The sequence below is a fragment of the Pocillopora verrucosa genome, chromosome 9 (assembly GCF_036669915.1).
Source record: "Pocillopora verrucosa isolate sample1 chromosome 9, ASM3666991v2, whole genome shotgun sequence".
NCBI classification, from domain to species: Eukaryota; Metazoa; Cnidaria; class Anthozoa; order Scleractinia; family Pocilloporidae; genus Pocillopora; species Pocillopora verrucosa.
In genome coordinates, this window is record NC_089320.1 from 15,865,388 (window position 1) to 15,890,734 (window position 25,347).

At 38.0% G+C, this 25,347-nt stretch overlaps 1 protein-coding gene and 1 non-coding gene across 2 annotated transcripts; both read right to left on the reverse strand.

Moving 5' to 3' along the window:
* Positions 1-388: 388 nt before the first annotated feature.
* On the reverse strand, positions 389-4,499 carry LOC131779595 (calcipressin-1). Its single transcript, XM_059096164.2, has 3 exons — positions 4,210-4,499; positions 2,209-2,388; positions 389-1,589 (listed from the first exon to the last, which is right to left on the reverse strand). The coding sequence occupies exons 1-3, from the start codon at positions 4,345-4,347 to the stop codon at positions 1,251-1,253; spliced, it is 657 nt and encodes a 218-aa protein (XP_058952147.1). The 5' UTR covers positions 4,348-4,499; the 3' UTR covers positions 389-1,250.
* A 1,724-nt stretch (positions 4,500-6,223) lies between these two features.
* LOC131779869 (protocadherin-like wing polarity protein stan) lies at positions 6,224-25,084 on the reverse strand. Its single transcript, XR_010718694.1, has 17 exons — positions 24,739-25,084; positions 20,823-21,023; positions 18,905-20,415; positions 17,951-18,188; positions 17,141-17,440; positions 16,433-16,735; positions 15,780-16,103; positions 14,864-15,105; positions 14,194-14,337; positions 13,526-13,830; positions 12,643-13,034; positions 12,281-12,446; positions 11,586-11,734; positions 11,257-11,384; positions 10,122-10,510; positions 9,199-9,396; positions 6,224-8,612 (listed from the first exon to the last, which is right to left on the reverse strand). It is a non-coding gene; the product is annotated as a protocadherin-like wing polarity protein stan (transcript).
* Between the last annotated feature and the right edge of the window lie 263 nt (positions 25,085-25,347).

Genomic DNA, 25,347 nt, shown 5'->3' on the forward strand with positions numbered 1-25,347 from the left:
TCAATCAAAGTGAACAAATCTCGCTGTTGTTTTCATCGCTGTGCTGACCGCCTCTTATTCGATGTGCACAGAAGCTTGTGAGGCACTTTAGATAGCTTGGGGTAGCTATGTATTATCATTTTGGTTATACGATCGGTCTTGGATAGAGGAGGACCCGACTAACACTCGATGGCTTCAACTTAGGTCTAGTAACGTTCACCTTCTTCATCACGCAATGGCTTTAGCCTAAGTCACGCATAACTCTGTCGTCACGAAACACCTTTACACGATCAACCCGAGAGTCTTTCAGCTAGTAGAGCGCAGATCATTATGCCAGCCTTCCCTGCAATATTAAAAATCAATCCTTGCGCATTCATTGACAACTCAATTTCCCAAGGAACAGTCCATCTATTTGTTTGATTCATTTATTATTGTTTGATGCTTAGCTGCATGATCGCAAAAAATTTAATCAAATAAATTACCGGTAATGATCACAAACAGATCACATTCTATATACCATTGGTATACATTTTTACCAGGTATCAGAAAGGATAACAGGCTTATTTTAAGAAAAATTTCAGAAGCACTCAAAATCTGAGATGCAAAAATATGGCAAAACGTCTTGAACCATCCAACCTAGACTATTCTTCAGTGAAAGACAACTAGGAATCCAAGAAAAATTACTTAACTTACTGCAATACTTCTGATGTCTTTCAATTAGCAGCCACTTATCAAAAAAGTCACTCACAGTCTTGGATCATTACCATAACTATCATAACCATAATTATCAGCAGCTGCTTGATAACAATAATTAGCTACTCATTTTGGCTTGAGGTTTAAAGAAGTAAACTGAACCCATTAAGGAGTTGCAAAAAAACTGCAAAAGATGCAAGTTAAATGACCCACAAGACTTTTTGTGCTTACTGTTTTTAAATAAGTTATCTCTTTTCAACTAATCAACATGATTGACTGAAGTCTCTATAAATACGGTAATAAAATTTTTAAACTAATTTATTTTCTTGTTCATCACCTTCACCTTGTGCTCAAGTCAGAACTTTTCACAAATGAAAAGATGTATCTCTACCAATACGGCATTACTTGTCAGTATGTTTTCTGAACTGAAATAAAGTTAATACTACACCTTAGTTTGCATGTTTCAGGTGAAAGAGAATGGTCACTTAGATCACAATGATAAAAACAAAGAAGCTGCATAAGAAGCTGTATAAGTATACTTAATATATTTTAAAATATAAACCCCTCCTTTATATTCTTTACAATTTTCTTTCTGGTCTTCTTGTTTGCACAACTTCCCTTGGCAATGCTTTCAATGGGTGGAACTTGCTTCCTTCATCATTCATACCATCTTGGACATCTCCTTCATCACACAGGTGTACCACAATGCTGGGTGCATCTTCAACAGACTTGTGTAGCTGGCAAGGTTGTGAAGTGTCTAAAGTGGCTACGGCAGCCAGCAGATCATAGTTGATCACTGGGTGAGACTCGAGAGTCTGTTCCCAGCCAACTGGAGGTGATGCAGGAGGGGAAATCAGGAACTGCTTTGTTTGAGGTGGAGGTTTAAGATTAGAGTTGTTGTTAAGGGAGGACTGTCTCTGCAAAATAATACACAATATCTAAATGATCAAAACTATCTGATGAATCAACTTCACAAAAGTGTGTTAGAAAATGATTTTAATGCTGGATTAGTTTGTTATACTTTCTTTTCTTGTTATCAAGGCCATAGAAAATGAAATTCTCTTGTGAAAGAAGTCATTCATACCACTAATCCTTCCCACACCATCTTCTATCAAAAATGCTTATGTGATTATTGCAATTTAATCAGCACAGGTCTATACTTGTGAATCGATCTCCCTCCATCCCAAGGAGGAAATTGGAGAAGTAAAAACGTATTCAGAGTCTACTGTAGGGTGTTAACAAATCATAGGTTGATTCAGTCTATGAACCATATTCTTCCTAGTGGATGAACAAAAATTAAGATCTGATCCTCAAAGATGAATGAGTTGATGACACTGCTGTAAAAGAAGCCTGAATTCAAACCAATGCCTCCCAAATACCAATTGATCACTACTACCAAAGGAGCTTTGAGGTCACACATCTGCAATATCTTCTGGAAAGATCATCTGTGGGGATCAGTATTTTATTTCCAATTGTTCATAAAATATGGTAAGGAAGGGCTGCATGTCCATCACTCTTTGATGTGTAAATAGTCACCTGAACAAGGAAGATGCCGAGTTCATAGCCCAGAAAATACTGCCCATGCAGGTATTTCTTAGCTTCTTTTGCGTACTCTTCATTGGCAAATGTAACCCTTGCTCTATGAAAAGTCTTTAAGTAGATGAAGCTTCTGTCACTTTCACTTCCATAAGGTGAGAACAACTTTTCAAACACTTCCTGCAAAGAAGAAATGTCAAGTGCTAATTCTAATAGGCACTAAATAGGACCTGTCAAATTTGTAGAGTAATAATTACATCACGAAAAAGTAATGAAAGACTATTTACACACAGAAAAGTGAATTTGACATTGCTTTCTAAAGAGAAACCCTGTTGAGCAAAAAATGCATAACAATACCAGATTTTACACAGGGCAAACTCCACTTTCAGCTAAGCTCAGGCATAAATCAACATAAGAAGTTGTTGTATTTGAGTTAGAAATACTGGTATATGGATGTTTCTATAACTTCAATGTAAAGAGAAAAAGATTACAGTGGCTTGCTGTTTCCTTGAAGGCACCAGATGAACAAGCCATCTGAGCCGCAAACATTTAGAAAAAAATTTTTCACAGGTACATTTGCTGACAATTCACCAATTTAATGACTTGAATGATGGTATGACTGTGGGCTTAAATTTAATTAAGACATAGAAATTTGCATACAGTACTCTAAATACTTGCTCATTTTCTCTGATGAAAAGTTGTTGGTGTGGTTAAACACAAAGTATATCATATAATACTCCATGTTTTTACCTCTAATAACATTCTCTTTTTCTTTTTCAGATTTTACAAGTCTACATTGACAAAGCCGACTTTCTAAAGGCATTGCGCATTAAGCCTTGAAAAATGGTTTGAATGACATAGATCTATTAAGTAAAAGGCCTTGAAAGCAGCTGTTTTCTGCCAGTAACTGGGGTGCAAATAAGAAATATTAGGAAGCCAGGATAACCTGGACCTCAAGTCATTTCATTATTAGATTACTAAGCCAAGACTGAGAACTATTTGCTTAAAATGTCCCAAGCATTCCAAAAAGTTTGTACCAACCTTAATGCAAATTCTAAAAGTGGAATCCATTCACACATCTAATTCCCCTTAAAACTGGGAAATGGCTGCTACACAAATTTATTTGATTGTATTTCAATACTTGTACCATTTGTGATCAGAAATTATGGTACAAGGAGGTGAAAGTAGGTGGTTGAAGAAGACAGACTCACAGAGGGTTTTAGTCATCTACATAATGACTCTTAATGACAGTTCTGGAAACCCCTGTTATGATGAGGATTTGGGGTCTTTCCCAAGGTCACAACTCCAAAAAAAATTCCTCTAATCTCATGTAGATTATTATATTCATTTGTTACTCAGAGTTAGAGAGGCGTGATGTACACCCTGCTCTGTCCCCCCTAATTTCTATGCTTGTAAGTAACCAACCTGTCCCTTTTCCTCATGCAAAGCATGACTTGCTGGAACAGAACTTAACATGAAGAATTTTCTGATCAAATTTGTTTTCTTGAAAGTGACAGTCACTAATTATCTCATGTCCGTTCATCATCATTAATATTAGTCTCAATTTTTTCTTAACTCTCCAAAATTTTTGAACTCTGGTGAACTCGAACGATGGATTTTACGTAATTCTCTTTAACAATCGAAACCCGAATCGGTTCATTAACAAACGAAATCTTTCTAGTTTTCATAAGCTTATTAATAGACAATGCAAAACATTCCCCACCTCAACTAAAAAAATCGACCAAGCTTACAATCATTTTTTGCGATCTAAATATGTTTTTGTATGCTTTAGGATTCCCAACCAAACAGGGCTGAAAAAGCAGCTAATTTAGAGAGAAGTCAGCTTGATGACAACTATTCTCTTGAATACCACAGTTGTTTTGGTCCCAAGAACATTGTATTTCGACGAAATGGACCAGTTTTAAAACAAAACGCTAAGATAGCGAGCTCTAATAATCCACAGCTAAACACAGAGCTTACGATATCTCTCTTTTAACATACCTTTGTTTCTTGATCCTCAAAAACATCGTTCGGTAGATTAGTTACAGAAATACTCCATGTTTGTTGCTCTTCGCCGTACTCGCCGTCAGTGATGTCCATTGGACTCGATATCTCGACGCTTTCAACGTGCGGCTTCATTATGAAGAAAGGAAAATCACTTTGGGTAATGACGAAGTGTTAAGTCATACGCAGTATGAGCTAATTTACCAAGTTTTCAATGTAAAATGAAGTTGACAGGGGTTTTCTACGTCATATATAGCTGCCGTTTACAGGTACGTCTAAAGAAACTATGCACGCAAGGCCCACTGGGATTGTAAAGTGTTTTATCGCGATTTTACAGGAAACGCGAAGTAAAGTAGTTAGCATTTGACGTCATGGTACAAACAAATCGTAATTAATTACTAAATTTCATGATTTGAAATCCAAAGTAAACTTGTTACGAAATAAAAAATAACCTGATTATCGAGTAGAAGTTACCCTTCAGACGTAAACCTATATTCCTTAATTTCGCAAATTTGAAGAAGCTGGTCTCTCTACTAAATAAGGCGAAAAACTTGAGATTGCGAAATTTATATTCCCTCAGTCGACAGCCATGTCATCCTTATTATGAAATATATGCACCCACCTTTTATTTTTTAATTCAAGGATTGGTTTTGCATTTTATAGCTAAATGGAAAATATTGTTGTTTTTGTTTGGGTTGTCGCAATCGTAACGAAAACTGAGACAATCTGGATGATCTACGGTATCATATAGAAACCAGGCTAAATATTTAACAACGAGAAATCCAGAGGTGTAAAAATAAGCACATTAACGACAGGGTTACAAAATCGCAAACTACGTTCCGGTCCTCGTCAGCTTCTCAGTGCCGTGAACGTCGAGGGAGCTATGCAATGTTCGTTCAAAACTTGACGTTGATAATACGGAGGACTTAAAATAATCGCATAAACCAAAGGAAATAAGGACTGCTGAAGGACCAGGAATGTCAATGAAAGATTGCAAATAACGGACGTGAAAGCCTCAGGCTGCGTGTTCTTCATGATGGTCAGAAGCGTGACGCAACTAATGAACATAAATAGCACCTATCCAAATTCGGGTCATGACAACGTGGATTTACGCAAAGATTTCTTATGATTACTGGTCACCTGGATCAGGACAAGCTTGCCAGAGGATTCCTGATTACTTCAGCTCTCATTGGAGCCGGATTTGACAGCGTGAAACGAAAGATCTTATCTTTAAGTGAGTATTTTTAGCTGGATCATGTTAGGGGTTTTTGTCTCTCCTCCTCTCTAATCTCTCGCCCAGTTACACACTCCCACACTTGCCAAAAAGCATTGAAATACCAAAATGTAACATGGAGACAAAAACGCAGCAAGAGTTAACCTTGCTATCGCCTTTGGTAATAAATGAGCTTGTTCCCATACCTCAGCGCGAGAGTCTAGAAGCTTTGTACCTTTTAATCACTGATTTGATTCACGTCTCTAATTCTGGTCGGTAGGTTCAGATGAATTCAGTGCAGGCATAGTTTTGGGCATTATTTTACGGTCAGAGCTGCGGGCACAATGTCGGCATGACTGAACTTTTTTTGAAAATCCACTTGATGTTACAGTTCAACAGGAGATAAATTCTGTAGCCTGAGTAATGTCAACAATTAGCCTGCTTTTATCGTTTGCCAACAAGCAATTTGATTTAGTAAATTGTTTTTCTTAGCAATGTTTACCTTTTGGTGGTAGGAGTAAGTAAGGGGCGGGGGAGACTGGGAAGAGAGCTTTTATTTTGAAGTTGTAAATCGAGGTTTATGAAAAATTTACAGCATAATTTTCGGTATAACGCCGTTTTAAGAGGTGACGCTCATAAGCATAATGTTAAAATTTTCGAGCATATTTAACCTGACCCTACTGGTCTGTGCTTATTGATGGCTGGGAGAATATCATTCCTTCGTTGGATTGAATCACTCGTGGATAAATAAGTCTCGATTTTTTCCTCTTTATCAAGGTCGTAAGCATCAGACAACAATTAGAAATGAGCAATTAAGACATTTATTTCATTTTGCCGTGTAAATTGAAAAGATTGAAATTGTGAATTTGAATACATTACTCGTCTTGACAACAAGTTCATCGCTAAAAATAAACCTCCCTTGTGGTGTACATCTCACTTTACATAGCTCTGTTAAATTCCTCGCTATAGCCTACCTTCAAGAATCAAACAAACACTCAAAAGTTAGGTAGGATTCATCTTCCTTTTCCAAGCGGCTCAAGACATTTTTAGTTAATCAAGTAGGCTGAAGCACTAAATGTGTAACAGGTTATGTTGCGTGACAGGATACGAAGAAAAAACCTTCCGATTCACGTCATTATGCCATGCGAACATGGAAAATGATTGTGGACACTTTCTGGTTGACTGATAAGTTACTGTCGGCTTAACAACTGATAATTTTTATGAGTACTATTACGCCAACAGGTAGCCCTAAATAATTTTTAAAAACCTAGTCCATGCTTTATGAATTATCAAATTTACAATAAACTTATTTGTACATTAAATTCTGAGCTATTTCAAAACTATGATGATGGCCGTTGACACTTCCACTCATTATATCTATCGCGGTAAGTTCATCTACTCTTACTGACGTCAGAAACGTTCTCCTCGACTAGATTTGCCAGCCAGTGAAATATTGACCGACAAGTAAGAAATAAAAAACTCGTATGGCTCTGCCATACAGTTACAAATATTTTACTATAAAATCTAATACCAGCATATTTACATGGTTAAAGCACTTCATATCAATTTACTAAAACACTACACTTACAACTAACACAAATAAAAAATGTATACTTCGCTATTATTACTGGTAGAGCTTAAAAAACCCTAACTCTGTACCAATACTTCTGCAAAGTAAGTAGTTGCGCAAGCTTTTACACACTTGTAGAGAGGTTGTTTAAAAAAAGGAATGAAACACCTCTGGATCTGTAAAAATACTCGCATGCAAAGTTCTCTGAAGTTACAGCCCGGTTTTAAACGCAGGCGCGTATCGTACAATTTTTTACCAAAACGTAAAAAAAAGGTCTCAAAGAAATAGTGATAAGTTTTAAGAACACTAAAAGTGTTGTACTTCCCACGCATGCAATGTACGAAATTAAATACCATGCGAAGTTGACGAACGAGCTGATAATGCTTGCTCACTAACGCATGCATAACTGTACAGCGGTACATAGCATCATGAATATTACAAAGTCTAAAAGATTTACCGTAATTTGACCTTAAATCTCGGCTAGATCCAAGATTTGCGTGCTTTTTCTGAGAGATTAATTCAAATATCAATTTATTTAAGTTATCACAAAGGAACAATGACTAATTCAACTTCATTCCCAGACTCTCTGTTCGTTCCGCCCCAAAAGCGACAAGTGCGATAGTAGAGACCCTAGAAACGAAGTTGTTGAAGAGAATCATATTCCAATAGGGATAAAACACCGCTTTTACCTGGTTTTACGTAGTCCCTGTACAACTCACTTTCAGTGATACATAAAAATGCAGTAACTCGACTGAACTATCAGAATAAAAAATAGAAACTATTCGCTTAAAAACTTTGCTTACGCCTCCGTGTCTCCAAAGTTTACTTTCTCATACACGTCGTCCTCTTGAACCACTATCTCCTCCGCTGGAGTATCGTAGGATCTTTGTTGAGTTCTTGGCGGCAAACACGGACGGCTGTCTTGCAATGCAGGAATAGTCGCGTATGTTGGATCCTCGTTGAAATTGTCTTGATCCCTTATCGGATTATCACTATAAAACGGGTTTTCAAAAGACGGTGGTACCTCGTTCTTTTTAAGCACGGCACTTTCTTCATCAGTTGCTTCTTTCTCGTCAGTTCTTTGACGTCTAAGCTTCTTTGTCTGAGATGCGTTCGATGCTCGCACTTTAGACCTTGCACCTTTCAAGTAAGCGTTTGCACCTTTTCCAAGCGCGCCATCGCCTTCTTGGTGATTATCTATGTCGTTCACAAAAGATTTTCGAACCGGTGGGGACTTAGCATAACACGGATTCGACGCCCCCATAGGGGAAATATCTTGAAGTTCCATGTAGGTGTTGTTAGTGTGCGACACTCGCGGCGGAGGGGACATCTCATAGCGGGGGTTCACTGAACCCTTAGGGGTTACATCTTTAGGATCCGCGTAGGTGTTCTTGGTGTGAGATACCCGCCTCGAAGGGGGCTTTTCATACTGGTGTTTTGAAGCTCCCCGAGGGTGACATCCTTAGGTTCCGCGTAAGTGTGGTCTTCTTTATTCTTCTTTTTGGCCGCCGCTATCTCATCCTCTATGGGCATATCAACCACCTTGGTGTAAATTGGATTGGATGCCTCGGCTCCGGCAGCATTGCCAGGACTACTGTACAGAGGATTGTTTGTCACCTGAAGAAAAGCAAGGCAAGATTAAACACATAAAAATTCCAGTAGGACTTTATTGGTCTGAAATGAATGAAAAACGTGTCAGGTACTCGCCTAGCTACGACTTTTAACCGACAACTCATGGATTTCAAACGCACAGCTCTCATCCTTAATTCAACTCAACTTGGTATGATTTAGTTCAGAAGCTTATTTTTAAGTGAGAACAACAAAACGTACGGCCGATTAAGGCGAAGGAAAGTATTCCAAAAAAAAAGGACTCTGACAACTCGAAAAAAAACAAACAAATAAACAAGCTACAACCTGAGGAGCGGGAAAACGCTAATGACCAAGTCGTGATTGGTTCTCGTTTTGCAGCTGATTGGTTGAGACGGTAGCACGAGTTTTCCTGACCAATCACAGAGCGAAGTAACGCAAAATCGATGCGATCCCGGATCACTTTCCACACTCAATTGAAAATGGTTCTAAACACTATCAATTGCATCACTTGAAGACAAAATACTCGAAGACTACTTAGAAATAATCGAATGACAGATTATTACGCCATGTGTTTCAGACAGTTTCATTAATCATAAATTCATCAAAATCTAACCTGGATATCGTTACGTTTGACAGCAGAAGTGGGATCCAAGTTGTTCCGTACCGATCCATCAGGTTCTTTCCTTAACTTCTCAGCCCATTCCTCTCTCGATGGTCCTGACGTTAGCGCATTTCTATTGTCGCCAAAAACTGGGTCGGAGAAGTCCAAGTCTTCCCTGCCTGACTGGAAACGGACGCTATCATGCTCGTTCTGTCAAATTAAAACGAGAATACGTCCAGAAGATGTTTGTGATTGGTTGGTTACAAATTTTAAAATTTTCTGTGAAACGAAAAAGGGAAAAAGCTTGATAGCGCAGTAATGATCTGATTCATTTTGATTCTATTAAACCTAAAAATATTAAAAATCCAAACTGACAGGGAGTAAACTAGCTGGCTATATACAAGGCGTGACCCATGACTCAAACCCTTGAGCTCAACACTGTAACCATTAAGCCACGCGACCTCATATTTCCTTGGGGGAGTGTTCTTATCTGCTATAGGTTAAATACAGTGTAACAGACAGCTAGCCAATAACAGGTTTGCACCCATTGCGATACATCGAAAAGGCAACAAGGATATCAGATGCGACAGAGCAACAAGTACGGCGCCACTAACACTGGAAAATCTCTGCCACGGCCGGGGCTGTCAATTTTTAACGTGTAATGTAAGTCAACTGTGACTCACATATTGACACTGAAACCTGTGCCCAGTAGTTCAAAGAGTGGATAACGCTATCCAACGGATAAATCACTATCCAGAGGATAACTGATAAGAAAAAGTACTGCGCTATCCATCGGATAGCGATTTATCCAGTTGAGAGCGTTATTTAACCTTTGAACAACCGGGGCCAGATCTGATAAGGACCACATTCACGTAACAAATGAACAAAAAAGCATAAGGACGAATCTTCCAAGTAAAAGGTTAAGACCGGTTTACCTTCGCCTTCTTGTATTTTCTTCTGTAGTAGAAGACAGCACCAAAAAGGATAGCAATAAGGAGAATTATGACCACCACAGTAATACCAGCAATTCCGCCTGACCCCAAGCTACTGGCAGATACGTCCACAGAGGGGTTTCCTATATTGGTGTTAAGACCTCCCTGGCAGGGCAGCCTGGCTAGTTGGAGTACGTCACAGCTTTCCACGCACTGCCGCACACTGTTGCTAAGTATTCTGCAAGCTTCGGAGGCCGGTAGAGGGGAAAATGCGTTCCTTGCATCTAGCGCTGCGATGATCAAAAGGCTCTGTCTTTGAGTACCTAGAGAGATTGTTCGAAGAATCTCCACGTAGAAATAATTTGAAAGCGCTCGTCGTTTTCTGTTGGTGACTGAAATATGACACAAGTAAGGTGACTGAGTACATTGACTCCCAGATACATTTGGCTTGAGGGAGCTATGTAACGGTATTTTGAGTAATTTAGGGGATGAAAGGTCGCATAAATCACCGTTAGGCCCGACCTAGCTCAGTCAAATAAGGTCAAGTCTTGCGTGCCCAAGCACCCATTACTCCCACAATTATCTATTACTGTTTCCATAGCTTAAAGCCACAAAGGGTATTACTTACCCCTTCCCCACCCTTACCGTAAGTAAATCCTATCAGTTTACTGCTACAAATTTTGATTTCTAGCTGGGGAGGGTGGGGAGAGGCATTGTGTGAGTCGAGTGTTTAGTCAAAAGTCGTAACGCAGTCGGACCCGGCTGAGATTAAACTTTTGACCGTTTGATCCCAGCGGACAACAACTCACTGATTCCAGTGGTATAAAGGATGCAAGACGCTTTCATACGGATAAATCGCTATCCAGCCGACAAGTGTTAACAAAATATGTTGCACTATCCACCGGAAAGATATTTATCCAGTGCATGGGGTTACTCGACCTTCGAACAACTGGGCCCAGGCCATTAAGTCTCCCGCAACTTCTGTTCCTAAAGTTTATGTACCTCATGCGCTACATCATAAAAAAATAGTGTTGAGTGGTCATGCAATAAGCCTGTTTTCTGCATGCCCAACCCAAATAACTGCACGACATTGATTTCCATAAAATCTTAAAGCTGACTCTAATGTGATCATTCTTACCTTTGTTGGCATCATTTCTGTTCGCTTCCAATACGGTTACAATCTCTTTCTCCAGTTCTATCTTTCTCGGAGAAGATATTTCCGATTCGTTCACAAGGACTGGGATCTGGTACTGTGTCCCTATACACCTGCCAAAAGAAAGAAAAGGGGATTCAGAAACTCGTATAAAATAAGAAAACCCTTAAACATTCCTTAAAATTAATTATTCTTTAAAGATTCTTCTCTATATTTGAACCAATACAAATCATTTCATTTGGTTCAATGTCAATCAACCCGATGCTTTCTTCTTAAGAAGCAAGCTATAAATACAAAATTTGTGTATTACTTACCGGATGGAAGCTGAAATATAGGTCACGCACAATGTATCTCCCGTACAATCGCCACAAAGAGATACTTGCCGCTCACATAATGTCCCTGAAAATCCCACTGCACATTGGCAAGTAAACGATGCTATTCCATCCTGACATGTACCTCCGTTCTAAAGAGAGGAAAAAGAAACAAGGAAGAGAATCTATTAAAATCATATCAAGACTTCCCTATGGTCTGTAAACGCTATGTGTCAGGAGAGGTTTATCTTACTGTAATATCGCTTAATATCGCTGTCATATCGCATAAGAATAGATGATCATTAAGGGAACGAGAATGAGATGGCAAAGATTATTTAAATCACTAACGTTGAATTAAAAAATTTAGGTTCAATATGTCCAGATGTGCAAAAACGTAACATCACTCCTTTGAAGGATCTTCGCTTAGCCTCATGCACTGCGCGCGTGTCCAGGGACCGAATCCGCCATTTTCATTGAAACGATCACTGCTTTTTGTCTTTGCTTGTGATTCTAAATTTAGGTTTATCCTTGCAAATTTATTTTCATTCCCTTTTAACGTAATCAGTGCTGTATTTCGATTCACTTTTATACTGCTTTGAACGCATAATCGTGAGAAAAGCTTTGTTCTCTTAGTAAGATACGCAAAACAGAGGCGCGATTGACTATAGGGACATTTAGTCGAAGGTCGCTTCACTCACCTGACACTCGATCCCTTGGCATTCATCTATGTTTTTTCACAATGGACACCTGTGTAACCGGACATGCACTGGCAGTTGTAGCCGTCAATCACGTCAAGACAGCTTCCACCGTTGTAACATAAAGGACAATCTTTGATGTTTGGGCAGACACCACTGCTGTTACAATCTAAACATAAGGAAAGAAGAAAGCCGATAGTTTCAGGATATGCGTTGAATTGCGCCTGTGTAGTTAAGCTATCTTCATTAATTGTAAATTTACTTCATCCCTCGAAATCGTGTGTCTTGCTTTTACTAGGTAATTCAAATGTATTCACAACAATCAGAGTGGTAGCCCAAGACACATTTCACATATCAAACTTTACCTGTGATAACAACTTGGAGTGATTTCCCTATGAAGTGAAGTGGTTTACTGACTTGATAACAGCTGAAGTGAACATGCACAGTTCCATTAGACTCTTTGAAGTCACTGTATGCAATGGGACCTTGGTAATAAGGCGACCCCGATCATCGAGTCTAAACAATGCGCTCACGTTCCTCTGAAGCTGGGGAACGACCAAGTTGTTCTCAGGAGTGCCCACTTTACATTCATAATCAACATTCCTGCCGTAATCATTGCAGCAGCGTTGTTTACCACAAGAAAGTAACGGTGATGATGAATCTTCGATATGTAACTGACCCACAGTAGTGCCCATTGGTTGATTTTCATTAACAGTGTGAGGATTCAAACAAATGTCCACTGGATGAGGTCTATCATCTAAAATCGAGGTAAAAAGGGAAAAAAAGTTGAAAATTTTTATTAAAATAAGCACAAATGGCCACCTTAAACTATCAAAAACTTTAAGTGGCTCTGAACCATATTTACAGGTTGTTCTTAGCTTTTCAAGGAGATAAATAGTAATGTGGTGATAGAAATTCAGCAAATAGGGTTCATTGCGCATGCTTTCAAAATGCAGACACGCACAGCTTCAATTAAAGATCCTGTTTAGGAGGCTTTAGTTTGCTAAGGTAGCTTTTCGTGCCAAAATAATGAAAACTTGTTGAGAAATAATTTCACATTGTTTTAATACCAATTCCAAGGAAAGAAAGTTAAAGTGTGGAAACAAGGATCCATCAAAGAATATCTGATTTCAATCGACAAATCCATTTTGAGCCTCTTTAATTGAATTTCTGAAAATCTTGCTAAGCAAAAGTCCAGCTGGTTACACACAAAAACTGTTTCCCAAAAATATATATTCATAATCTCACCTATAATTCTCACATAGAAGGATTTCCTGACTGGCGCAGACATGTTGCCTTTACTGATGATTGCAATTGGAAATCAAAGCTTCCTCTGCGCTTGACACGTAAAAATCTAGACCATCCTTCTTAGCGACCACTAGCCTGTCTCCGATTATACTAAAAGGTAATTGTGCCTCATCTACGAGTTCATACACAAATGTTTCCCCTGGATTCGTGGTCATTGTTGTCAAGGTGCCAACCAAGGAACCACTGATGGCTGTGATGGACACTTCACTAGGTTGAAGTAAAATTTTCATCTGTCGGCTGATACTCTGAGACAAACACGAATAAAAAGTATACAACAACGAGTAAAGGTATGCAACGTAAACAATAAAAAAATTTTATCTTTGATAATAACCCTTTAACCCCTAAGAGAGTCTGGCTTCTAGTTTCTCCCTACAGTTCTTCCCTTGTGTCAAATGAAAAAGTTATGGGAATGAAAGAAATGATCACCAATTTGAGAAGCTCGCGATTATCAAACAAATTCTCCTTGTCAGTGCCATGGAAAGTATAAAAGGAGCAGTGTGGAGAATATGTTTTAAAACGCTTGGGTGCAAAGGGTTGACAAGCACGATCTGGAAAACTTGACAAAATGCTGAGGGATAATCATTCACGATAATTTATTTGCATCATACCTGAAATAACAATGGTACATTCAAGACAGCAGATAAAGGAGCGGTCTTGATGTACTTGTATCCCATGGGGGAGAAACTTGAAATAATGATGCCATCATCCTTTACTTCTACGCCTATTGTGAAATTTTGGGCTTGGGATCTATCCTGAAAAAGTAAGACAATCGGCAAGGAAAAAGAAAGAAATGAGAGGAACAACATGGAAGGCGTTTATCAAATACATAAATGACGGATGTAACTCTATGGAGACCTTGAAATGTACATGATCCACCGAAAATACGCACCGAGTAAACGTGTACATTTAGTCGGCATAGAGGTAATCACACGATTTCGAGTGAAATTTGGAATAAATAAGCACAAGTAAATTTTTTCAAAGACTAACAAAATTGCTCGAGCCCGTAGAGTTATTCAGTCTGGTTTGTTACTTCTTTGCACTGAGTTAACCCTCTTCTGCAGTGAATCACTGCAGTGAAAATTGCATTTATCTTAACCAATCAGAACTGAGTACTTTTTTCATGTATCTTGTTATTAAGGAAAAAGGTGAGGTCCTTTTCGAACCAAGTGGCCCATCCAGCCGGAGCTTATTAAAGAGATAAACTGGTGTGTCCACATCAAGGGAGGAGGAATGCCGTAAAATCGTAATAACAGGATATCATTTGTACATCATACTCACTGCACTCTTGAAAAGACTATCAGTTTTTATTCCAAACGGCCAAGAATTTTGTTGAGGGCTTAAGGAGTATGTCAGTTGTTGTTTATTCCTGATGATTACACTCTGGTTTGAAGGGTCATTTTGGATGGCAATTTCGTTATCAGGATCATCTCCCTGTAGCATTGCAATCACAGCACCAATTGATGTCTTCATACTAATGATTATGGGTGCACTGCACAGTCCTGTTGGGGCCTCATTCACATCTGAAGAGAAATCATACCAAAAAAGAAAAATTTTTAACTGACTGCTGACAGGATTTCAGAATAAATAACTTCATGAGGGGTGTTTATGCAGAGAAGAAGAAGAAGGATTAAATCCAAATATATGCATAGACCCAAAAATTTAGAGTGATTATATCGAAGATCACCGGGATTAAAAAATAGAATTGTTTTTGTGAGTATACATGAAGTGTTTTCGACAGTTTATAAAGGAAACCACACAAAGTCAACCTCTTTGATAGATAGATCTATGAGGCTCGTTGGTAAACTTGGCCTGTGCCGTGCTCTCGGACGGTGGAAACAAGTGAAAATAGCATGCACGAAAACCGTTTCCCTGACAACCACGACTGCTGTTCGTCGTTCCCACACTCTCTGACTCGCCTGCATGGGCTGAAGGACTGGAAGAGAGTACGGTAACCTTCACTGGAATAACAGGTCAAATTTGTCTCCCGTTATTTTCACCGAAAGGCAGTCCCACAACTGAAAAACCATTTTCTCAAGAACTTGAAAGAGAAAACAGAGGCCAGTGGAAAAAAGGTCGTCCATTATAGAAAACCTGATCAATTGGTTTTCTTACTTTGAGGAACTTTACCAACAAACCTCGACCTTAGTTTCCTGCCTTACGTCCAAACATGTTAAGAGTTGATCGGCTAGCTTACCTTTGACAAAAATAGTAAACAACTGCGTCCTAAATAGACTGTCGGCCACAATGTCACTGCAGTTAATCCAAATATCTAAACTGTGGTGAGCTTCGAAATTCAACCCACTTAGTGTTTTGAGGTTTAATGAAGCATCCACAGTGAAAAACTTGCTTGTCCTCCCAGAATCAAAATTTCCATTCACGACACGGTCGTGCACTGTACAACGATGCCGCTGACCAATGTCTGGGTCATCTACTGTAACTCTACCAACCACTGTATCGGGTTCATTCTCATATACAGAGGTGGCGCTCAAAGTGATATCTGATGGGGCCTCATTCACATCTAGAATTAAGATACAAGTGAAAAATATTAGCACAGAAGGAAACTACTCTACCATGACAACCATACAATGTAATGACGGAGAAATTCTGTCTTGGTCACTCGTGGGAGTTAAGTGTTAACGGTGCGGGAATAAAGGCGGACAATGAAAAGGTGCTGCATAATAATCTACTATGCTAAATGGATTTTGATGAGAATATGGCTAACCTAAACTTGTGACAAAATCTATGCTTCGAGCTTCCAACAGCTCGATCAACTCAAGTGGATAAAACCAAATATACTAAAGAGAAAAAAAGTAAGTTATACCATAATGACCAAGCCTGTGCACTCACCCATAACTTTAATGGTAAACGTTTTTGCTATGAACATTCCATGACCATCAGAACAATTCAATTTAATACTGAAGTATTTAGTGGATGGCAGTTGAGCTGATTCGTAATCTGTCATAGTAGGTCCTGCAACCAGATTTGTGCCCACAACTCTGACACGCCCACCAGCGTCATCCAATAGTCTACAGGTAGGAAAGTCACCATCTTGGTCTGTCAGTATTATGGAACTAATGAGCACTCTTTCGGCGCTGTTCTCTTTCATTGATGGAGTTTCAAGAGAAAGGTTGCTGGGTGGATCATTGACATCTGTTGATGTGAGCACAAAGTGATTGGAAAGTGTTTGATTCAAGATGATGAGGTCGTAGGAAGCAAGGGTAAACAAAATCATCATAGTCGAATGTCAGAAGTAATCCATGAATATAAATATATTCAAAATATTTTAACTTTGGACACTTCCTTCCCTGAGTAGTTTCACAAACCTTAGAGGCAAAATTCATGTTTGTTTTGGCTTGGGCTTGTGCAGGCCTTTTGGCCTGAAAGGAGGATGGGGTTGGGAGGGTGGGGAGAAAAGAGAAAGAGATGGAGAGCAGAGACAGACTTAAGGTTTCCCAGGAAAAGCTTGCTTACCCTCATCTTTCATCAGCCATCTTTTACAATAAAACGTGTGACACTCTCAGTTGAAAATCGAACATTTCTTAAAAAAGAACTTACCATTAATGATTATCTTGAAGGTTTTCTCTACAAAAAGTCCTCCACTATCTGTAGCCCTTATAATGACCAAGACAATGGGATTCGTTTCATGATCCAAAGGACCATTTACGAGGAGCACTCTGTTCTTATCTCCTCCAATAGCAAATGGTACACCAACAGGTCCCATGATGGTGTAGGTGTGGACACCTCCAGGTTGGTCTGGATCCTCTGAGGAAAGGCTACCCACAGGAGTACCCAAGGGAGAGTTTTCATCCACTTTTGTACTAGACAATGTCAGGTTGACAGGAGCCTCATTGACATCTGAAGAATATCACATGCATGATACATGGTTGGCTATACATTTGTATGAGTGTTAAGTGGTTGATAGGTGGGTAAACTGCTGAATGGGTTCATAAAACAGAGAAGATGGAACTGAAGGAAGGAAATGAAAGAGAGGAGGAGAAGAAGAGAGTTTGATGGTAGGGAAGGGAGGGATGGGAAGTAGGAGGGATGGAAAGGTGAAATCACATAACCAAGCAAAAACAGAATCAAGAAGGCAGAAGAAAATCAGAAGGTGGAGAAAGAGGAAGGAAGAGAAGCAGGATGGAAGGTGGGAAGGAGAGACATAGAGAGGGGCAGAGGGGCTAACAAGTGAATAAGCACATAAGAAAGCAAATGACTGACTGTACAAAAAATGGCATAAACAAAGAAACAAACCAAAGAACAAAAATAGACGCAAAAGAAAGAGAGACAGGTTGGGATGAAGAAGGAAATGAATGGAGAGAATGCAGAAAGAAAAGAAGGTGAGTGGAACAACCATTCACCACTCACCTTTCACTGATAAAACAAAGCTAGCTGACAGTGACTTGGGTGGATGCCCAGTATCAGTACATATCACAGTAAATGAAAGAGTTTTTATGTTCTCATAATCAATCTGTTGGGCTCCCTTCACTTTCAACACAAGTTGTGTGCTAATAATGAAATAACTTTCATCCCTGGGCTGGCTGACACTAAATAAACATTTGTGATACTGATGTGATGGTGACTTGGCATTGTCTGGGTCAGTGACCTAAGGAAAAGCAAATAAACAATCATTATAAATCAATATTTAAGACTGATCTGCATCAAGAATTGAAATCTTGGCTCTGGTATGTAAGATCTTTCCGTGAAAGATTACATGGCACTAAGTACTATCATTCACAAGTACCCTCATTGTCCTCAGGATGTACATAACAACTCAGTAAATGCAGATAGAAAGGTTGTGACTGTATACTGCTATTTAAGTCTTGATCAGGCTTACTGGTTATGTGAAACCTTTACAGCACAATGCTTCCATGTAATTGGTCAGTATTCAACAGCCGTGCTTGTTACACGTACCTTCTCTATACTTAACCTATGACATTTCATGATCTATTCAAAAATGACTGCAAACTAAAATTCACTTTACTACTACATAAACAAAATTGTTCTAAAGGTACTTGACAAACAAAATTAAGCTGTGAGCAACTAGAGGTTAAGGACATCATAAGACTGAGAACTGATTATGATTATGCTCTAAGTGTAAAATGGGGTATGAAAAAGGGCAAATTGCCCATGATCCATGGAATTGACTTCTGCAAAATATCATATCATCTCCAAAGCAAGATGAAACCTTACAATCAAGTCACCATTATACTTTGTTTGCAGATATAGATCCCCTGTTTGATGTTCCACAGTTGTTAAAGTACAAAATATGACAGCCAATTATAAAAAAAAAAACAACAACAACAGCAAAGGAAGACATACCACAAACTGTCCAATGACTGTCCCAGCAACAGAATTTTCCAACACAGTGTGTGACCCTGTCAGATTGATAGCTGTTGGAGCCTCATTATCATCAATAATTTCAATGTTGAAAGTCTTGAACACCTGTGTTTGAGAATCATTAGCTTTGACGTTCAGCTTGTACCATGATTTCTCCTCATAATTCAAAGGAGCTTTTACTGTGACATTCACTTTGCACTCTTTCTCTGTTCCTTGTCCATTATATGCACACTGGACATTAGCTATGTCAAATTTATTCAATGTCATTACATCTGATTGGCTGACGTCAAAGGAGATGTCATCACCATCCTTGTCAATTGCAACAAGTTGACCCACAGTTGTGTTCACAGGAGCTGTTTCATGCACAGTGGAACTTGTCAGCATTAAAGCTTGTGGGACATCATTGACATTTATCACATTTATAATGAAATCTTCTGTGGTTTGTTCTATTGGGTTTCCAAAGTCTGAACATCTAACAGTTATCTTGTTCAATCCTGGTAACAAATTCTGGGCAACTATAATCTTATTCACAGTCATACCAAATTTTCCGCTTGCATCGTTAATTAACTCCCACTTAAAGTTTGAATGGAGATGAGTGTTTGGTGGGTCGTCTCCATCTACTGCTGTCAGCTCTCCTATCACTTTTCCTATAGTTGCATTCTCAAAGACAACAGAATTTGACAGTGTGACTTGCTTGGGAGGATCATTCACATTCTGTATTGTGATCTGAAAAGTCTTCTCCAGCCACATGGGAGGCATTCCATCATCTGTCACTCTTATTTTTACTGCTAAATAATGGCCTTGGCTTAAAGACACATTCCCATTTAAAACTGGATTGTCCCATATGTTTATCAATTTATCTCCTTGAGCCACAAGAAGCTCATTGGGTTGTTGAACTGTATACATAAAAGTCTGTCCTGGCTGTGCATCATGGGAACTTAAAGTTCCAATAATGGTGTTTATAGGTGCATGTTCTAAAAGAACAGTCCCATTTAGCAGTAAGTCTCTAGGAGGATCATTTGTACGTCTGCAATAGTAATCGCTAATATCACTATCCAGTACATCCCAGACATTTGAGGTCTGCCATTTTCGCGTTTTCTGGCAAGTTAGAGTGGAAGTCACTGAAGAGAAGTCAACTTTAGAATAATCCTCACCAAATTATTTGTTTGGCTGTGTAAAAATCTTTGCAAGTGCATAGTTCTGAGAACAGGTTAAAGAACATTGTTCATTATAAGTTGTTCCTTGCAAACAGTCAATGTTAACTTGGTGACAAACTGAAGAGATGTGGTCACTGTAAGAATCTTGTGGGCATGAATTGAAAAGTGAGGCAGGGCTGTTACAATCAAAGGCATGACATGTTTTGTGATCACTGGTAAGATAATATCCAGAAGGGCACTCGCATTTATACCAGCCAGCATGGTTTGTACAGATGTGACTGCATGGACCCTTGCCACTATTTGGTGCACACTCATCGATGTCATAACATTTGCTACCTATCAACATTTAAAAGAAAAAAAAAATGTAAAAACTAATAACATAAGTATGTTTAAGGAATCAACAACAAATTTTTGTCATTTACTTCTTTGTGCTTAGCCCTTCACACCCTGACATGAGTATGCATATTCTCCATACTGTTCTCTGCATCTGGTACTTTGTGTTTGCTACATTTTCTGTAAGGTACTGACAATAAGAATTTACTTAATGATCAAGGACTTCTTTCAATGGGGATCACATCCTCTTAACAACACCTTAATTTGTTAACTGTGAAGTCTACTTCAGCAGACAATACAAGCCTTACTAATTCCCACTATAATGCATTAAGTCCACTTAATGCACAAGTGCATGAAGACACAATTTAAATAAGCTGGGGAAAAACAAAGGCAAAAATTTGAGTCTGTACCTGATTTTGTGTAGCCGGATTGACAAGAGCAGAACCCATTGTTACAATAATGATCACATCCTCCATTGATTATACCACATGGTCTTTGTTCAGACAAATGATAACATGTGCCTCCCCAGCTAGCAGCAGTTGTGACGGTACGTGTCCTTGTTTGGGTTCCAATGTGGCACTGCTGTGAACAGGTGCTCCATGAGCTCCATCCTGTTAAAAAAATAAATTTTATTTCATTCGTCTTCAATTTCAACCACTTGTATTGATGTTTTAATCATTTCTTTCTTAGAAAATGCCTAACAAAATGAGAATTGTCTCATGACAAAACATTTGCTAAGGGAATCAAGAGAGAAGATTCTGCTACATTTTCTGAGTGTTTGCAAGAAAGTTCATCACTGACAACCTGAGTAGCACAAAGCAACTTTTGCAGATAATAAGCCCTTTGCCCTGGACATGTAACTTTAGTTTGCAATTTCCCCATAGTGTTCTGGCTCTGTACATTTTCTATGTTACTTCTAAGGAGAATTTGTCTAACAATCAAGAGTGGGGTGGTATTGTTGGGAGAAATTAGGAGCTTGCCACTCTTAGGGGCTAAAGGACTCATGATAGAAGATGCTGGTCCATCACAGGAGCACTGTAAGCCACATACCATTTTAATTAACATGCTTTTAGAAAAGTTTTTCATAAGCATTAATTAAATCATATAACCCTAGTAGAGACAATCTCTGAGAGAGTGAGGTGTATGACTGAATTTCATTGTTTGACACCTGACAAAATGCAGCTCTTGATAAGTCTCTAAAATTGAGAAAAATGACTGCTTCTTCGCGCCTGTCCACTGTACTACTTGTAATATGTTCCATATTCTACATCACTTCCAGATACAATGAGCATTACAAATATTACCACAATAATTGTGGTAATATTTGTAATGTAATTTCAATTATTGAATCAGGGTATATTTACAGTAATGCTAAAATGCAATACATCAAAGTGTATGAGGAAGATGCAAAGGTTCACTAGTGCTGCTAATCAAACAGAAAATTTGAAAGTAGAAATCTTAACTTATTTCTTTAAAAATTCCACAAATTGAAATTCATAACGAATTAAAACTTTAAAACAATAGCAACCAGCATGAGGAAAACACTTTCTTTACTTTCTTTGCTTCATGATCATGCTTCATTCTTCTTTGCCATAAATTTGATTGTCAAGTTACAAGAGTGCTACCAAATAAAAGGACTTGGGCTAAAGATGGTGAGGAGGCTCATGAGAAAGCAAAGGGCTTTTTAAAAAGATGGGCTCCCTCAAGCAAATATAATAATCACAGATTATTAAGATTGAATGATGAAAAACCACTAGCAGAGCAGAATTGAGAAGTGCTAAAAATTTCATTTTAACTTTCTTATTTGTTTAAAGCATAATATGCCTACAAAATTAATAACATTAAAAAAAACTTTTGGCTGCATTAAAATTACAACATCTGACACATACAGAGGCTCTAAAAATACTACTATTTAAATTCTGATCTGTTCAATTTTTTCCTCTGAAAATATTTGTAAAAGATTTAAATGAAACCAAACTTACAAGAATTCTATTTTTCTTCTAAACATGTACACCCATGAGCATGTTTGTAGAAATAATTGGTTCTTCAAATTTTTACTCAACATGGGAAAAGAGTTTAAGCTGCTAACTGCATAGAATATATAACTTGATGCCTATTAGGCCATGATCTAATTAGCAAATCATTCCATTGAAACAAAACAAGGTTCTTTTTAATTCTTACACTTCATTGCTTTCATTGTCCACAAAAACAAAGGAGTTTCCTGTATACCTCTTGTTCAACATTTGTAATAGCTTGCTGCTATAAATGAAACAAAAGCTACAACTTGGACATCTTTATAGATTTCTTAAAATTTGTAGACCAGTCAAAGGGTAAATAATTGCATTAAACCAAGGTCTGTAAATTGTAAGAAAATTGACAACTACTGAGTTGTTATTCAACATAAAACAACCCCTCCAAAAATAACACACAATGAATGTGACACAACGATTAATATATAAATTAGTGTTATTTATCTACCTTTTAAAATGGATGATTCATTTTTTTAGCTATTCTTCAAAGAAGATTGACTATCATTATAACTCATTTCTTTTTAAGTGTGGTATATTTGCAATGATGCTGTGACGAGAAAATGCAATATTTTACGCCCACACAGGATGACGTGTGCAACATTACATAACTGCTTATTGCTTAATGTAAACAAAACATCAAATTTACTTGATTTTCTTATGCATTCAAGATAATTTACTTTTACATTTTTCTTTTATACATTTATGGCATGTCAATGAGAGTGAGCAAAAATTTATATTTCAGTAATCCATTTGAAGTTGTACAAAACAATATTGACCTGTTTTGACAACCTCATCAAAACAAGCTATATTGTTTCAAACCACAATGAAGATCTTAGTTCTGTACAGACGTCATACGTATATTTACTAGGGAAAGAACAAAGAATAATAAAGATTAAATCCTGAGATCTATAAAAATATTGCAAATTTAAGGAAAATTCTTTGTCATTTACAAGGAAACACAAATATATGCTCTTGAAAATGAAATCCAAATACTGGTAAGAGCACTAAAAAAGTTCTTGTTAATTACTTCATTTGCTATTATTAGCTAATGAAAACAAAAACACTCCAAAGAGTTTGTGTTGTCATGCAAGCTCTATTGTCAGGTATCTAATTTTCAACTTGCTATGTGGAGGCTAAAATTATTGTAAGCAACATATGTGTCTTGTTGCTTTTCTTGCATATCAGAGAGTAATTATATATTAATCAAAAAACAAAAACAACATTGTAATTACCAAAAATAAATGAGCATTCTACATTGTCACTTTCAAGTGACGGGTCATTCAGTATGCAAATATACAACTATGGCTTTTGCTCCGTGTCCACTGTAGCAAAGGTTGACACTTCAACAGGGTACAGGGAAGTAAAGCTCTAGCTTGTGTGACAAATTGCAACAAATTTAAAACCAAAAGTTACACTTTTCCCTCAAATGAGAGAGAAGTAACAGCTCATTACCTGCACAAGAACGCTAAATTTATTTTAATAACCAGAAAGGTCTCGTCAATTCTTTACCAATTCCCTTCACATCGATTGATGCCACCAAAATCTCTCAAGGGTCTCCACATTTAATAGTTTCATCAGTGAAAAAGAGTTAGGTACTAGGTTAGAGTTATGGCCAATCAGAGCACGCATACTCCCTCAAAACCTTCCCAAACCAACCAGTTTTTCCAACTGTAAATATTTTTAAAAAGCATTTGACAAACCTCATTAAACTAAGCGGCTAACTGATGATAAATAACATGACATAACGACCAGCGCCGTCAAATAGAACGAAATTGGACCTTAGAGAATAACTAAATGTTCCGCTTAGCCAGAGAGGAAGATCCCCAAAAAAAAACCTTCCGTGACGAATGATATGCCGACAGGAAGAAGAATTGCAATCATCCGTACGGTTACGTTGATTTTAGTCCAAAAACTTATACAAGGAAGAATCTGCTCTTGCAAGCCGTTACAAGTCGCGCCAGCTTCCAAAAGCTTTAACAAGAAATGTACTCAGAGAATCCCAAAATTTTGCTTGAACTTTTCAAACTCGTCTAACTTCACGTTGCATCGATTGGGAAAAATTTAAACTTAAAAGAGTTGTACAACAAAACATTTTGATAGAGTTTAAAACAAGTTTTAAAAACTATTAAACTCTTAAGTTAAGTGGTTTATGATCGCTTTGTCGATAAAAGTAGCCTGAACGGTTTAATGCGGTCGTTAGATAAAGGAAGTATTTCTCAAAGAACATGGATCAAACCACTGATAATATGATGACGGGCATAAATTAAGTACGTATGTTTTCTTTCGTTTTACTCACCGGAGACAACGCAGTTTTGAGGCGGGGGTGGTGTCCATCGCCTCCTCCGTCTTCTTCTCCATGCCTCGCCTTCCGTGATTAACACCAAAATCAACAGGGGAATGATAAATCGTCGCTGCATCTTGCTGATGTTTCGCGATGGGACGACTTGGTTGCGAGAAAACCGATCTCTCCAACGCGTGCCGCGGAAATTTTTGGCAGTTGTCGGGTTCTAAAAGGTTCGCAGCTGGATCAATCTTGACTTAAATTGTCAAGTTTCGGTGTACATAATACCTCAACAGCCAAACGTAATTTCTGGATAATTGATTCTCGTCGAGACCTGTACTCATTAGTAAACTACGCAGTTTAATCATGAACTCAGTAAGGAGGTCAATTAGCAATCGTTTGACGTCATAGTACGTAGTACTATTGTGACGAAAATGGTACGTCTAGGGGTGAGATAAGTATAGAATTAGGACAAAAATAACATTTTTCCGGGTTTAAAAATATAAGAAAGAGAGAAAATTTCGATTGAAATCTTCACTTTATAGTAAATTAATCATAAATAAAACCAACTTTAGTAAAAATGGAGATTTACTGATAATCTTTTGATCAAACAATGTATGTTAC